The sequence below is a fragment of the Nematolebias whitei genome, chromosome 22 (assembly GCF_014905685.2).
Source record: "Nematolebias whitei isolate Nwh7 chromosome 22, NemWhi1, whole genome shotgun sequence".
Lineage (NCBI taxonomy): Eukaryota > Metazoa > Chordata > Actinopteri > Cyprinodontiformes > Rivulidae > Nematolebias > Nematolebias whitei.
This window is the reverse complement of record NC_056519.1, coordinates 9,428,265-9,445,755: the sequence shown is the minus strand read 5'-3', so window position 1 is coordinate 9,445,755 and position 17,491 is coordinate 9,428,265. Positions and strand designations below refer to the sequence as shown.

The 17,491-nt window shown below is 40.7% G+C and overlaps 1 protein-coding gene across 1 annotated transcript in view; it reads left to right on the top strand.

Annotated features, from left to right (window-relative positions):
* Positions 1–4,547, top strand: part of gxylt1b (glucoside xylosyltransferase 1b) — an 11,538-nt gene extending 6,991 nt beyond the window's left edge. The window contains exon 7 of the mRNA XM_037696156.1: positions 4,395–4,547. Coding sequence (XP_037552084.1) covers positions 4,395–4,547 — 153 coding nt within the window. The remainder of the gene's footprint in view (positions 1–4,394) is intronic.
* Positions 4,548–17,491: the final 12,944 nt, after the last annotated feature.

The following is a 17,491-nucleotide window of genomic DNA, read 5'->3' as shown; positions in this document are numbered from 1 at the left end:
CGACTCCTATAAAACAGTGCTCTTATAGATTTGTGAGCACGTCTAGTTTGCTAGAAGGAAACAAGCAAATATGTTCAGACAGACCACCTGATCTGCTTCAGCTCGTGCAGCTACAATTAGACTTAAATAACTACATTACTGACACAATTAGAACTAAAGGAATCACATTTCCTCTGAAAACACACTGAATTCTTGTTACAGAAGACCTTGCTGGAAAACAGCTGAAATTAGCTACAAACATGCTGAAATGTAGCTGAAATGGAAGAACAAGCCAAAGTTATAAGAATGAACACATATTTGCTGAATTAGGTTTAAATAAGCAGAAATTTGCATAAAAATGTGGAAATTTGCTAAAAAAGAAAAGGCTGAAATTAGTAAAAAAAAGTAGCTGAAAAGGTTTAAAACTAAAACTACCAGAAGGAAGCAAAAAGAGCTGGAATGAACCCAAATAATGTGGAATTAGTTGAAAAGGGTTAAATAAGCATAAAAACAGCTGAATAATAGCTGAATTAGTAGAAAAGGCTGAAAGTAGCAGAAATAACTATAAAGGAGCATAACGAGCTTAAATTAGCAGAGACAAATTGATAGGCTGCGGAAATTACCACAAAAAGCTAGATTTTTTTTCTGAAAATGGCTGAAATTAGCAGAAAATGCTACAAATATAGCTGAAAGGGACAAGCTTAAATTAGCATAAGAAAGCAGAAACATGTTTGGCCAATTAGGCTGAAAAAAAGCAGAAATTTGCCGCAAAAAAACCAACAAAAAAACACTGAAAAGTAGCTAAAAAATCAGAAAGAAGCTTAAATTATCAGAAGGAAGTAGACAGCTCATTTTTGCTGAATTAGGCTGAAAAAAGTTTGAAATTAGTGCATAAAAACGTGTAATTAGCCAAAAAAAAGAAGCTAAAATTAGCATTAAAAACTGCTAAATAGTAGCTGAAAATGCTGAAACTTGCAGAAATAAGCTGAAAGGAGCATAACATGCTGAAATTAGCAGAAAAAAGTTAGAAATACAAAATTCTTGTAGTTAGCAGAAAGAATCTGAAAAGAGCACAAAACAGCTGAAAGTAGCTGAAAAAGTTTAAATTTGCACAAGGAAGCTGAAAGAAGCTGAAGCAGAACAAAATGTGAATTCATATTCTGTGAGGAAAAAAATGGCAGAAAAAGCTAAATATTTCAAAAAGCTAAAGTTGCGAAGTCATAGCACTCTTGTCCTGATCGAACTGAACGTTTTGATTTATGATTTGTTAAAATAGCACAAACATTGCGGAACGAGAAAGATGCTGAAAAACGTACGGCAGAAAAACGGCTGACAATAGTGTGAATGCGTCAGAAGTGTTCGCACGATAAGTTACAACTCCACTGTGAGTAAACCACTGCGCTCAAGAAGAAAGTCAGAGCTTTACTCAAGTTTTGCATTATATTAGTATATTAAAAGTAAAATAAACTTAAGGTATAGAAAGTTTCGAGTCGCTCATCGCCATATTTGATCTTATCTACTTTAATTTGACCAAGAGGAAGTGCGTAGTAGTGTTAACAGATTAAACACTTCCCAAAAGGTAGCTTAAAGGAAACGGGTTGAAAAGAACAGAAAACGTTCCAGAACATCATCAACGTGTACGTTAAGGGTGCAAGCAGCTGGAGAACTTGTATTTGTGGCTGAGGGCTGTTTTTTGACCAGGTGAGTTTTAATGATTGAACTTCTGACTCTTTTTCTGGGATTATTTAGTTCTGCTCACTGAAAAGAGCCGCCTCCTCACCAGTTTTACTTATGAGCCATTTGGGAGCTGACGGAGCTTCTTGGTGAGCTTCCATCGCCCGCTGCCCTTCCTCTGCTGTGGTGGTAGCCTGGGGGTCCGTTCTGTTCAGACAGCCAGCATATGACCCGTAGGACAAGCAACGGATGGAGGGGAATGTTCGCTGGCACGACGAGGTGTCATCTCAAATCACAGATGCCCGTCATCATCCTTTATTTATACAGGTTAATCCCATTGAACCTCGGGGTATAAATGCTGGAGATCACTTGCTGCTTTGAACAGAACCTGCAGTTCATCGTGTTCAGCAGATTTACTCATGTTTTTTTTGAGCCGTGGGATTAAAACAACTTTTATGTTTGTATCAGTCTGGAGGTCAAAGCGGGAGTTAAATTTCTCCCTGCTGGAATTTTTTCTCTCACAAGACACACAAGACATGAGCTGAAGAGCAGCTGGTTAATAAAAGTTAAACTCCCCTAAACAGAAACGCCAAACTGCAATTTTCTTTTATTAAAAAAAAAAAAAAAAAGCTTTGAGAAGTAATCTTTATACAGACAAATTCAATCAAATGTGTTTATAATCACTACAAAGTAACTGCTAGCTCTTATCGTGTGAATGCTTATTATTAAACATTCACACTATTGTGATCCTGTTTATATTTATTGTAAGTCCTATCCTTGTTCCGTACGTTTTTTTGGCATCTATCTCATCCCGCAGTTTTTAAGCTTTATCAAAAAATCATATCAAAACGTTCAGCTCGTTCAGCAGAAGGTTGCCATGACTTTTGGTATTGGTGCAACTTTAGCTTTTTGAAATATTTAGCCTTTTTTGTCACTTTTTCTTCTCATAGAAAATGAATTGAGCTCATTTTACCTCCTTCAAATATTTAGATCTGTTTACAACCTTTTACTGCTCCTTTCACATTTTGTTCTGGTTCAGCTTCTGTGTGCAAATTTGACCTTTTTTCAGCTACTTTCAGCTGTTTTTCCAGCTGTTTTGTGCTCCTGTCAGATTCTTTCTACTAACTACAACATTTTTGTGCTGCTTCTAACTTCTTTCTGCTAATTTCAGCTTATTTCTGCAAATTTCAGCTTCTTCTGCTATTTCAGCTACTATTCAGCTGTTTTATGTTAATTTTAGCTTTTTCAGCTAATTCCACATTTATTACACCCATTTCAACTTTTTTTTGTCTAATTCAGCAACAATCTGCTCTCTCCACTTCCTTTTAGTAAATTAAACTTCTTTCTACATTTTCAGCTACTTTTCAGCTTTTTTATTTTATTTTATTTTTTACTAATTTCAGCTTTTGTTTGATAATCTCCACTTTTTGTGCTTCTTTCAGCTTAATTGGACAAACTTGTTCTTTCTGCTTTCTTCTGCTAATTTAAACTTGTTATAACTTTTCAGCTACCTTTCTAGCTAATTTGAGCCGTTTTCAGATTAATTCAAGTTTTTCATGGTAATCTCTGCTACTTTCAGCCTAATTAACTTATTTCTGCTCATTTCAGTTTATTTCTGCTAGTTTCAGCTACTATTGAGCAGTAAATATGCTAATTTTAGCTTTTTCAGCTAATTCCACGTTTTTTACACTCATTTCAACTTCGTTCAGCCCAATTCAGCAAAAATGTACTCTCTCCACTTCCTTCTGGTAGTTCAAGCTTCTTTCTGCCTTTTCAGCTACTTTTCAGCTGGTTTTTTTTTTTTTTTTTTTTTTTTGGTTGTTACTAAATTCAGCTGTTTTTTTTTTTTAGCTAATTTCCTTCTTTTTGTGCTCATTTCTGCTTATTTAAACGTAATTCAGCAAATGTGTTTTTCTTTCTTTCTTCTGCTGCGTTTCAGCAAATTTCAGCAGTTTTTCAGCACGTTATTCAGTAATAAGCATTCACACTGCATTTTTACAGGAAATGCAATAGTTTTCTGTTAAAACCCAAATTCATGTTTTACTTAGGGTTGAATTTTCCTGCATAGTGTTCGAATCTGGACCATTTCCAGCGGTTAATAATTCTAATATTGCTTTTTGTCAAACAAAGAACGGCACTCCTCCCTGTCTGCGTCTCGCACCTCAGCCGTCTGTCTCTTCGCAGCCCCCTCCTCCCTTCCACTGTTGGGGAAAAAAAAAGCTGAAACCAGAAAGCAGCTGTTAATTTTTACAGCCGGCGGTGCGTTTAGAGTTCGACTGTGCACGCGAGCGTTACTGTCAGCAGATCCAAATCAATACAACAACTGTAAATGCAGCTTTATGAGCGGCGGGGCGTGCGCTCGTAAAACCACCGTTCTCCTCGTGACCTGGTATCAAGGAGCCGACTGCAAAGCAAATGAGCTGGCATAAAAATGTTAATCCCCCTTTGATTTCCTCGGAGCATTGTAAAGGCCCCCTTCGTTATTGGGAAGACGTCTCTGGTTATTACTAGAGCCTAAGCCTATAGCTTTAAGTGACTCCAACAGTACGGAGCACTTTATGTTTAGCCTCGCAGATTCAGCGTCCCATAGGACTTCAGCTCGCTTTAACGTTTTAGTTGTTTTCAGTTCACCGGAGAAAAGTTTGTGTGTAGCGTCCAACTTTGGCAGCAAACTGGATACAAACATCTTAGAAGACAATTATTGTTAAAGTTGAACGTCGCCTGTTGTTTTGTTGTTCCAGTACTCCTTTGGCACCGACCCCGTTGCTTCTTTGTTGCGTCCTTTGGAGGAGGAGCTTCTGAAGGCAACACACACCTACTGTGGCAAATCCCACACACTCTTCACCAAGAGGCTTGCTCTCAGTTTAGCCAACATCAACTGGAAGCATACATGACAGGTAAAAGACATGGAACCAACTTTCACAAGTTTGCTCGTCTGGGCTTCCCCCCGTGGACTAGTTTTCTTTTTCGGAGTGTGCAACACAGAAAACAGAGCAGCTACAGCTTGGTAAACAAGCTCGTACCTGACAAACTGACAGAAGTGTTGAAGCGTACCACTCTCATACAGAAGACAACCCTGGTTTGAGCTTCTGTTGGAGAACAGACGCTTCGAAGCTCAAAAAGCCAGCTGGGATTGTGTCAGCGTGAGACTAATAACTGCTCGCCTCTCGTCAATGGCTCTGAAGGGGAGTGTGATGTAAAACCCCTGAAACGTGCATGAACCGGCGCGATGAACCTACACACTACTGATTAATACATGCGGAGTTTTAGTTGATTTTATTACAAAATGTTCCATTTTAGAGAACCTCGTTAATTTTCAAGTTTCTTCTTGAAACACTTTTGGTTACTGACTGAAAGTACAATTTGAAAATGTGGTTTCCATATTGGAGAATGTATTGAATCTTACGATATGAAATTTAGTCCCCTTGGGGAAATATGTGAAACTCTTATTAAAAGAGGTAAAGAGAGTCATAAAAACTGGATGTAAGGATTTCTGCAGGGCTTGGTTTTGAATGAGAGATGAAGAATGGATCACGCAACTAGTTGGTTAATGACATAATGGGGGGAGGTGTCCACAAAATGTGTCAAAGTTTGTGGGGGGTCTCGGTATCATTGTGTGAAGCACTTGAATTTTGAACACATCAACAAAAAATGTGCGACAAGTTTCTTTCTAAATAGTCGAGTTGTGGATGTCTCGAATCCTTTTCAATGTATCTGTTTCCTGTCAGAGGAGAGAGCTCCTGTGCTGGTGTCAAAATCCAGCTCTGGGATTAAGAACACTGATGCATGCTCAATAATCCAGGTAGAATAATCTAACAAAGTTTAGTCAGGTCCTCTGGACAGATTTAAAAAAATAAAATAAAGGAGGACCATCAACCTAATGACCAATCGTGAATGCCCTGATGGCAGCTTGCTAACAAATTTTGCTGGGCGATTAATTGTCTCAGAAATTATTGCGATAAACGATAATATTGTTTAAAAATTAACAATAATTAATTGTCAAATTTTAGAAGAAACGTTGATTTGTTTGGTTGTAGTACCTTTTTTGACCACTTGATGGCAGCATAAGACTGTTTGAACTGAAGGATGGAAAGTTGAGCAGCGTGTCTCTTTAAGAAAAATGGGAGGGAGGCCCCTTGACATGACATGGGCTGTCTCTCTTCAGTTCTCAAAATGGCGGACGCTTGGTGTAGTTTGAGCTCTTTAACATAGCATTTTTCACACAAAGTTTTTAATAAAAAAAATCAGTAAACAAGTTCTCAGCTTCTTTTTGCAGAGAAAAACCTTTTACATGAAGGCACGAGTTTCAACTGCGAATTTTGGAACTCGACAAGACGGAGGTTTATTCCCGAGGTTAGCCTGTTAGCTTAGCTTCTCAGCTTTGCTGCTTTTAACGATCCAAAAACGCGATTTTGGATCGTTAAAACAGATTTTAAAGAGAGAGGGAGTGGTCAGTTAAGACCATCTCAGTTGAGCCTTGTCTTGAGTAGAAAGAGAGAGACATGAAGAAACGATAAAGCCGGTAAATAAAAATGAGATCGATAATTTTCATTTATCATGCGATTAATTGATTTATTGTTTATCGCGACATACCTAGCTGTTATTGCTAGTATCACTCAGCCCTCTGTGAATAGCAAGCAGCCATCAGGTCATTATGCTGATGGTCCTCCTTTATTTTTTATTTTATTTCTTTTAATCCGTCCAGAGGACCTGACTTTGTTAGATTTTTCTACCGGCATCATTGAGCGTGCATCAGGACACCTTTTCAATTTAGTTTTCTTAATCCCAGAGCTGGATTTTGACACCAGCACAAGAGCTCTCTGACAGAAAACATCTGGTTCTACAGCCAAAAATGTCCAGGTCTAATCACGTTGATGAGTAATAATAATGATTAATTAAAAACTGGGTCAAGTATGCCTATTTTTGCACACAGACTGTGATTTTCAAACTTTGGGCACCATAAATGTGGCCGCACGGCTAGCTGGTCATTTGGTCGCAAACACTCAGAAATCAATAAGAAAGCTAGTTTTCTCTCAGTTTTCTCTCAGTTTTAGAGTTGCCAGCTAGTCTCCAAAAGAGGCTCGGACTACCTTAAAATATCTCTTCACAGAAATGTTTTTTATTAATGGTGAAAATACGACAAAGTGCCTTAATAGAAGCCTTTGACCCACACAGAGTTGGCAATTTAAACTTTTCACAGAACAGTTCAGAGATACGGCCACAAACATGAAGCCCTCTTTAAACTTCTTGTGGTTGTTCACAAGTCGTCTATCCAACTTCCCACATCTCTCAAATACGTGAACTTTCATTAATGGGCATTGCTGAACCAAAGGAGGTGTGGAATCTAACTCGGCAGCATTGACTTGGAGCACTTGAAATGTTTTTTTGTTTCCCAAACAACTGACTATGAGTTTAATCCGTATATATGAACAGACAGGCACTGTGTGAATAAGTTCACGTCTGATACCAAAGAATTACGTCAATGATTGTTTCTGCACCACCGAATGTTGTTTTTCTACCAGCTCTGCAATGGACATATTTCTGAGTGTGTATGCTGGCGTTACTGCAATATTATGGGATATTACTGTGTACGTTTTTGTGTTTTGATATTAAAGATGGTTTCAAGTTTGTATATTTTGTACATTGTTTTTTAACCACCAGAGGGCAGAAGATTTTCATAGTATTTCTGAACAGAAAGTCCAATTTGACTTTAAAGAAAAGTATGTCCAAAATCTTTCTACGAGTGGTAAAATTTGTTTTTATTGACGTTAAAGATCTAATTTCAAGCTTGATGTCATGTTTCAGTATCAGTGGATTTTCCAATAATCTATGACTAGGCCAGCTGATGTAACTCTGTTCCTGCTTCAGCTCTGAGGTGCTCATAAAGCGTAAGTGATGGACCAATAACAGTCCTATTGGTGCCTGTCTCTGACACTGTACGCCATTGATCAAGGGCCATGACTTTACGCTTATTTCCATCAAAATGGGCCATTTACTGCTCCAGAGGTAGTTTGATTTATTACACTATAAACATCCTACATTCATCACTATATATCCATATGAGAGCTTATCAATTACCTTTATTGACCTAAAGCAACATGTAACATCCCAGGTCCTTAGGGACGGAGGAGCAGAGACGGCGTTGACAGTTCATCTCCCAAGGTTTAATTTTCCTGAAACTCCCATGTTTTATATCGTAATAAATTACCCACGATTGGATTTCTTTTCTGTCATCTTTTGCGCCGTCTAAAATAAATATGTGACCTCCAGCTTTCAGGGAGGGTCGAGTGGGAAGACACTTGAAAAATGGGGACGTCGTACGGTTATTGAATGTAGGTGTGTGTGTGTACCCTGGACAAAGAAATAATAGGTAGTGGTGGTGGTGGTGGTGAGGGGGGGTGTCCAGGTAAGGTTGACCATTTTTCGCCATTGTTGCTGAAGAGCAGATATGAGCTGTGAGGACGGCTGGAGTGTTTTCGGGGATGAAAGAAAAAAAAGGCTGTCATCGTCGATACGGCAATTAGGGTACTTTGTGGCTTCACAGCTCGATCTTTTGGAGGCTGCCTGAAAACAGAGTTGAACCTCCAAATGGTATCATCAAAAGAGAAGAGAAACAGACTCTTTTTTTTTTTTGTAGAGAAAACAAACATGTAATGTGTTCTTTGATGGTGTAAATCACCACTAATGTAATGACAGCCCCATTCAGCAAAGGAAAGACTCTTTTTAGAGAAGCCTATTTCCTCCCGAGGTGGATGAGTGGCGTGATCAGGCTGTTTTGAATATTCAAGGCTACGATGTGGCCATCAGTGCAAAGTAGTAATAAGAAACAGCTTTGTTACAGTAAGTCCTGGATCAAACTGGATGGCAGATCAGTCGTGTTGCTAATTATAAATCGATGTTTCAGGAAATGCTTTAATGACAAAATATTATTTTAAGATTTCTGCTGTCTTAAAACTACCGTATGAATCGATTCATATTAAAAAAAAAACCATTACTTGGTGAGGTCACTACAAACAGGAACGTAATGAGGTGTAAAAAAAATGCCTGAAGATGTGATGAGATAAGAAATTTTGTTTTGAAACTGATCAAAGTAGCCATTACAGTAGCCCCTCGATACTTCGCGCTTCGGCTTTCGCGGACACACACTTTCGTGGGTTTTCAACATAAAATTGTACACGACTGGCTGATTGATGAAAAGCGACCATCACTCTGGTATTCGCCTCACTGAAGCTCCCAGAGCAGCGATAGGAAAAGACAGACCCCGCCCCCTCCTTTCTCTTTCTGAGGCTGTCGGCCCCCTCGCGATGCTTCTCCCCCTCCGCTTCCGAACCAGGATCTGGCGAATGGTTCTGCACAGCCGAGGGAAAAGTCAAAGTCCCTTCCCGACATGCTGGAGGGAGGCGGGATGAGGAGAGGCCATGCGGGGCAGCTGAGCTCCTGCCTAGAGGTGAGAGCTCCAGGAGAGCGCTTGCAGACAGCAGGGAGATCTGGCCGAGCCTCAGAAAGAGAAAGGAGTGGGTGGGGGTGGGGTATGTCTTTCCGCATCGCTGCCGTGGGATCTTCAGTGAGGTGGATACCAGAGTGAGCATGGATTGTTTATTTAATTTATATAAAGTCCCTACTTCACGGATTTTCACCTATCGCAGGGATAGGAGGTAACCCCGCGATAAGTGAGGGACTACTGTAGTTCTGTACTGTTGACGAGGAAGAGGGCCGGCACCAGACACCATCTTAGCACCAACATAACTGTTTTTTTCCACACTGGAATAAGTTGTTTGGGGGAATAATCAGTTTTGTGTTATGTGTTTCCTTGACTGATGAAGCCTTCCGGATGGAAGGTGAAATGTTTCAGCAAAAAAAGAAACTGTCCAGATGACCTGACTGAAAATTGTTGGACTACTGTAGTTCATTTCACTTTTCTACCTGATATCCCTCACTAAAGAAATATTCTCAGCCCGATCTACTGCAGGTGAGATACTGATTACTGCTAACAACTCCACAGAACACCAATATTCCAGACCATTATTTCGGCTTTGCATTTGAAGCAGACACATTTGCAATGCTTAAATTATATAAAATAAAATAACGGTGAGACGTGTGTAAGTTGTTAATATTTGTTTGGAATAAAAAGTCATTTCCCCCAACAAGACTTGGACAAATGAAACCATCAACAAATATAAGAATAACAAGAAAAATGTATAGAAAAGTTTTGGAATACCTCGTCATACAAACAGAGGTGGGAGTATGATGGTGAGTGGTGGTCACTGTCGTCATTTCCACCCCAAGTTATTGATCAGCGGCCTTCTGAAGCTCCACAAGAGATCAAACTGTTCTTTGGAGCCAAATGGGACTGGTTTTAATGGCGCTCCACTGCTCTGTAAGTTAATAAATTATTCATTAAAGAAATAGTCGAATTTCACAAAAAGCCCTGTTTCTGTGCCGTCTCTGAACTTCATGGTTTTATGAGTCATTTTCTGTGAGCGTGTGTTGAAGTTCCTTCTACTGACATGACATGAGGTGTTGAAGTCTTACACTGATGTAACGCACACACACCAGGTAGAACACGTGCGCATGCTTGTCACACCGTGCCCTTGGATTGCACAGCAGGGGGTCATTTACATGCTGTAATAGGCTCTACATGTCAGCGCTGAAGGAGACGAGTCGCCCCGCAAACAGAATGTCATGTTCTGCACTTCCTATTTACACACGTGCAACTCCGGGGCTCCGTTTGACGCCCAGCGAGATGGAATATTATTTAGAATTTGCTTCGACGATTCGCTCAGAAGAGCGACAGAGACGCTGACGGGGGTTTTCGCAGCAGCGCCAAGCCATGGGACGTCTGTCCAGCTCCGGGAGAAATCATTTCAGGAAGCCCACCAACATCCGTCTGCCTGCCAAATGTGTCCCTTCGTCGTGTTTTCTTTACCCCTCTAGCTTCTACATCTTGGAGCGCCATTTCTCCAAGAATCTACCGCCGTTGTTTGACCCACTTTCTCATCCTGGATGATCCACTGCATCAAGAAGACAGAAAAAACCTTTAAGCCTACCGTGAACACACAAATATACTCTGCTCATCAATCAGGTTTTGTTTTTTTTTTTTAGGGGAGGCTCTTCAGCAAATGGAAGCAGAGTGCTTTGAAGATTTAGACGAAACTGCACCTCGAAACGTTTTTAAGAACGTTGCTCGAGTCTGTTTGAATTGCCGGCCTTGGGGAAACAAGCTGCTTGGCTTTCTCCATTGCAGGCGCACATCAAAACAGGGTGTTAGCAAAATATCTCACAGGACGATACCTTTCTGCCGTTACGTCTTTGTCCTAAATTGTTTCGTTCTGATCCGTGCACTGGCTCGATGCCATGCCAAGTGTTTTGTTGTTTGTCATTTCTTCCTGTGTGCCAATATTTTCTGTCTTCCTGCTGTCTCACTCCAACCAGTTGAGGCAGATGGCCTCCCTCCCCGAGTTTCTTTCTCCAGGCAGTTATCTCCCCGCACTCCCACTTCCCCCCTCACTCAAAAGGGAATTTGAGAGCTTTCGCTCTTTAAAGCCACTTGAGAGGCATTTCTGGTGTGAAATAGTTTCTTGTTAAAACTAAAGTTATACTTTCTACCGCAGGAGTTTTCAAAATATTTTAGGGCAGTTTTTGTGGTCCCAAAGGCCCGTGTGATGTCTTTTCTCACATTAACATCACTCGCTGCCCTTTATGTCCGTTTTAAGGTAAAATCACTTTTGAATTTGCCATCATGCACGTGATTTCATGCACTATCTCACATGATCTTACTGTGGATCTATTAGTGCTTGGAGCGCGTGTTGTGATGACTCTCAGCTACCACCAAATCAAATTTTAGCTCTGTATCGCTAAAATTTACCAAGATATAACCTATTTTATGTAGGCTAAGTTTGAATAGCTGTGGTGGCCATCTTGAATTAGTTGTTTTATGTATAGACAATATAGACTTCCTGAGAGTTTCAATGAAATCTGTCCAGGAGCTCACGAGATATTTTGCCAAAAGACAAACAGCGTTGACACCAACAGTAATTGCTAAAATGTTAAGCAAACAGGTCATAAAATATGTTATGCTAAAATTATGTATTAAATACACTCTCAGCTTCTACCACATCAAATTGTACCTCAATATATGTAAAATTAAATCTGTTATAGTCCTTTTTAGGTTCGCTAAGATCCTTTTGCTGTGGTAGCCATCTTAAATTGGGTTGACTTCAAAATTGAAGCCATTGTAGATGTACACCCTTTAATTACTTCCTGAAAGTTTCATTAAAATACATCCAGTGGTTCTTGAGATGTTTTGCTAACAGACAGGCAGAGTAATAGTTATTTTCTAAGTTCCAAATATAGATCTTGTGCAATCAGTTAGTGCTTAAAGTACAAGTTGGGGATAAGTCTTAACTTCTACCACAACAAATTTTAGCGCAGTATCTTTTAAAAATGATTGGATTATAGTAATTTTTTGCATTTGCTTGGATTGTTTTGCAGCGGTGGCCATCTTAACTTGAGTTGACTTAAAAGACATGCACCCATTAATTACTTTTTTTCATTCATTCAACCTTTATTTAAACAGGTTAGTTCCCACTGAGCCTCGAGGACTCATTTACGAGAGAAACCTGTTACAGACAAAAATAGATAAGGAAAAGAGAAAACACGAGGGGAGATAAAAGAAAAATTGTCTCGCACTATGTCCTGACCGAGGCACAGTGTGAAAGTTGCAAAAAAAATACCTTACACATAAACAGCAACATGCAGCACGGTGGCGCAACTGGTAGAGCTGCTGCCTCTCAGCGAGCAGGTCCCTGGTTCAAATCCCGGTCCGGGGGCCTTTCTGGGTGGAGTTTGCATGTTCTCTCCGTGCATGCGTGGGTTTTCTCCGGGTACTCCGGTTTCCTCCCACAGACCAAAAACATGCATGTTAGGCTGATTGGTAACTCTAAATTGTCCCTAGGTGTGAGTGAGAGAGTGAACGTTTGTTTCTCGTTTGTCTCTATGTGACCCTGTGATGGACCTGCGACCCGTCCAGGGTGTACCCCGCCCCTCGCACAGTGATTGCTGGACATGGGCACCAGCAACCCCCGTGACCCAAAATGGAATAAACGGGTAAAGAAAATGGATGGATGGATGGATAAACAGCAACATACTGATGACATCATAATACATTTATACATGAGGAGGCCGACGAGGGCAGTGAGTTGTTCATGGACACTGCCAGAAAGTTCCATAGTCCTGATAAAGACGGCACAGTGTCTATCAGCCGGCTCAACTCTGACACAGATCCACAGATGTCCTTGGGAGGAGAGCGATGGGGGGTAGTTGGGTGGAGCTTCTCATTCACATAAACAACCAAGATAAGTTTGAGATATCTTGCCAGTTCAAGGCAGAGTGGCGAAGCCAAAGTCAGATAACACTATTATTTTGGGTCAGGCAGCCTCTGCTTGAATTTCCATGTCTGCCTTCATAGTTCTGCTGGTACGTCTCACTGGCGATTCCAAACAGCCAAATTTTGTGGTCACACCACCGGACTGAGCTTGTAGCCTTCTCCAAGGTCGATTCCTTCCTGCCAGTGAGTCCCAGGAGCCACAAGTGGCCTGCGATTCTCAGAAATCGCATTCAGCTTACGGCTCAGCTCATGCAGCGTCTGAGAGCTTACCGCTTGGTACATTCCTTCATACAAGGCAGGCAGCCTAACAATTACCAGAACCGCTGCCGCCGTTTTCCGAATTTGTCGATATGCCAGATACCCACCAACACCCAAAAGCAGAAATCCAGTTATCCAATAATGTACACGTCATCTATGTCCACAACGGACAATACAGACAGACACACCATCTTCCACTGGCTCCAGGAATCCATTGTGTATCCAGCTGCGAGTGTCCCTTCGGGGCATGAGGGCTCTCCTTCGACCCGTCATTTCATCAAGAAAATTTTGTCATTTGTATTGAGAGACCAGCTGACCAGATCCATAATTTACAATTCGAAGGATATGTAGTTCGAGGCTCCGATAGGAATCACAAGGCAGGAGCAGGAGGGAAAAGCACGTGTCCTTGTTGAGATCAAGCAGGAAGTGTTTTAGAAGTTTTGTTAAAATACGTTCAGCGATTGATGAGATATATTGCTACCAGTGCAGACATTGTGCATCATATTGCTATGCTTTGGCTTTTAGCAGTGGGAGATAATTTATGGAAGCACTACATTTTTAAGAATAAGCCATTTTTTTAGCCATGTTCAAAATGTTCTTCCTTGTCCTTTGAAATATCAATAGCAGTGATTATATCGCCACCTACTGCTGTGGCATGGGTATTACAGCAGCTCACTTTAGTTTTACTTGAACAATAAGTAGAAGCAAACCAACAGCAAAAAATCTCCTTGTATTAAAATGCATTTTGTACATTCCTGCATGGAAGTACAGCTTTTACTAAATGTGTTCACATCCAAAACACGCACGGACGTGCCACACTCCACAGATTCCAGCTGCTTAAGCCCATCTATATTTTAGAGCAACTTGATGCTGGCTGCTGAGATAGCAGGCCTGACTTCACAAATGACAGTGACCCTGCTGTTTTGATATTTTGCCGCGCTCTGACCCTCCCCCTCCTCTCTTTGCTTCATCCTCGCCGTGCAACAATAGATTTCCCATTACTGCCCCCTCCGTCACTCCATCCCTCAACTGCGCCTGGCAATATTTACCCCCAGAGTGTTCTGAATCAGAGGAGACATCAGGCTTCTGCATGTGTGTGTGTTGTCATGTGTGCAAACAAATGCCATAGAAACATGTGCTTGTGTGCAAACGTCTTGTCTGTGCCGGTGGTTTGGGAACGCTTTATTGTAAGCTTAATGCTTATCTTCTCCTTTCTTCACTTTTTAACTCTACTCCCCACACACACACACACACATATCCTCTCTCCATCCCTTGTGGGCTTTTCAATTAGGTAATTACAGTGGCAGTGAATAGAGCCTGTCTGGACACTGGCGCTCTATTGTAGAGGCACCTGTCCCCCCATAGACAGCAATTACCTGCCAGGCTGGAGGCAAGTTGGAGGCTATTGTCTGTGCACACACACTCAAGTGTGTAACTTTGCGACACGTCTGTATGTCTCCACATTGTCTGTGTATGAATATTTGCATCTGCGCACACTCATTTTGGCTCGGAAGAGTCCGTTGTGTGGTCGTAAAAAAAGATGCTTAATATATTTACATGTTGCAATAAAGGAAGTTTGGGATGTAATTTTATCGTACTTTGTGCTTACCAAGTCAACACCAGCGCTTCTTTAATTATAAATATTGCCCAAACACCGGGGAGGCCAACGTGCAGTGGGAGGCCAACGGCAACATTTTGCCTGCAGGGCGTATAAGACTTAAGAGCTCTGATTACGCCTACGAGCAGCAAACGCTGCCTTCGTTTTATACACATCAGAGTGGGTTCTCCTTCTGTCTTAACAGAGGTTAAGTAGAGATCCATAAATTATACGTTGTGAATAATTACAAAACTGTCTGTTAATAACTGTCAGAAGAAAACACAAGGAGCCTGATTCTTCTGGTTTGTTTAGGAAATAAAGTAAAAGTCGAGAAAATGTCATATTTAATTGCTGTAGATCGCTTTTGAACCAACCTCAGTTTGAAAAAGTAGAGTTTAAACAAGACATCAAGTTTAAGACCCCTTTTAATTTTGCAATACACGGTTATTTTTATATAATTGTGGAAAGCAAAACAATGATTTGTAACAGCATCTGCAATAACTCCATTCCACGTTGTATTGCTTTGCATTGATAGGACACGTTTTGCGTGGCAACTCTGTTGAGCCACGACAAGGATTGGGTTAGTTGTATAGAAGTTGAAATTTCTTATAAAACTAAAGCAAATGTTAAGTTTTGCTGTAAGTTCACTCAAACAACTGTAGGAATTTTTATTCAAAATAATTTGCTGTAAAATGCTGGAAAAAATTGTTCTCGTTTTATCTCGCTTACCATATTTTTTCGCTGTATAAGTCGCACCTTTTTGCATAAATTTGCGACTTATGCACTGAAGCGACATATTTATGTTTTTCCCCATATTTATAACCCAATTTTTGTCTGAGATCTGACGATTTCATTCATTCTGACATGGAAAATATTGAACACTACCATTTTCAGCCACTAGAGGGCCGTTGAGTATTATGGCAAGCGAACTGTCTCATTAATAGATAAAAGTGGCTATTAATGAGACACTTGGCTTGCCATACAAACAACCTTCGTCTCGCTCTGGAACTCCTGGAGCAAACATTCAAATCAGCTGCATTTTGTCACATCGCCCAGGCGAAATGCAGCTGATTTGACCATTAAAGTACATTTATTAAGGAAAAGTTCATCCGAGACACAGCTTTGCTATAATTTTGAGCAAACAAATAATTATTTTTAAGTGTTAATCTTGTTAAATTCAAGTCCTCCCATGCGCGCTCCTGCAGCCACCATTTGGCAGCCAATCGATTTTTGGCACAACACCAGCCCGTGTTTCCGGGTGGTCAGTGGTGACGCATAATATGTGAAGTGACTTATTTATGTTTTTTCCCACGTTATTAGACGTATTTGGACTGATGCAACTTATACAGCGGTGCGACGTATACGGTGGCAAGTACGGTACTCAAAAGGAGCCACACTCAACAGCAGGAAGAGATTTTTTTTTACCGGTATTTACTTACATGGTCACATTTTCAGAACCAGTTACTCAGATATACAGGAAGTACACACAAAGCCCAGTCACAAGAATCTGCCACGAGCAGTGTGTGCAGCTTGTTTTTATACTCTCATCAGTTCAGCTGCGCTCACAAATTCGGAGGCGTCCTTGAAGCAACAGCTGCGCGTTGCAGCTCAGCTCCTCATCCAGCTTTCTACTAACCCAAACGTATGATTCATGGGCAGAGGTAACATTCTCAGCCATAGTAGTTGATAACATACATAAACAATGACCAAAAATTACATAATATAAAATTTGAGAAGCTCTGCCATAAATCGTCAGTCCTGTTGGATTTAACTTTTTTCCATACAAAATCAGGCCAATCAAAAATATAAACAACTGGTAAAAACTGGTACAAATCCCAAATCTGGGGTCAAATGTTTGACAAGATTATTATATATCAACGATACATTATGTGTATTTATGAGTATACCAATTTAAATAAGTTAGCCAGCATAAAAAACCCATACTGCTGTAAATGACACCACCTGATGTTCGCTCAGCCAGCAGAGCTGTATTTATCCAAATGGTGAATCTTGCGCCGCTGTGTTGCTCCCTGGTGTGTTAATTTACACCTGGGTCCATTTTCCTGTGAGCACCTATTGATCTGCCTGGACACACACGTGAGCCTTTAAAGCTCTGTTAAGACAAAGAGAAAACGTCTGCTTACAAATTGATGGAAGGTTAGCAGTGTATGTGTGTGTGTGTGTGGATTGTTTCACACCGTGTAATTCTCAAGCCTTTCAAGGTGGCAAAAACACACCAGTAACATCCTATCCCATCTGTTCCCATGACAGTGAGGATCTGCTAATTAAAGCCTTTTTACTTCCTCGTTATGTTTTGTGATGTGACGCGCAGGTTCAAGTGAACATTTTCATTAGCGCGTACACAAAAACACATCGCAACGCATCGTAATTTGTGACTTACGGAGCAGAAACTCTAAATCCTTCATTGTTTTCCAGTCTGTCTGCTAAAGTATTACTTCTCCGGGTTAAAGAGGAGCGTTAAGATTTACTGCTATACGTTCACTCACTGATGGCCTCAATGAAGTCATCGAGCAAAACACAACTCTGCTGTAAACAAATGCACGTTTGTCAGCGTTGCTTATCTAGCTCAGCTCTTC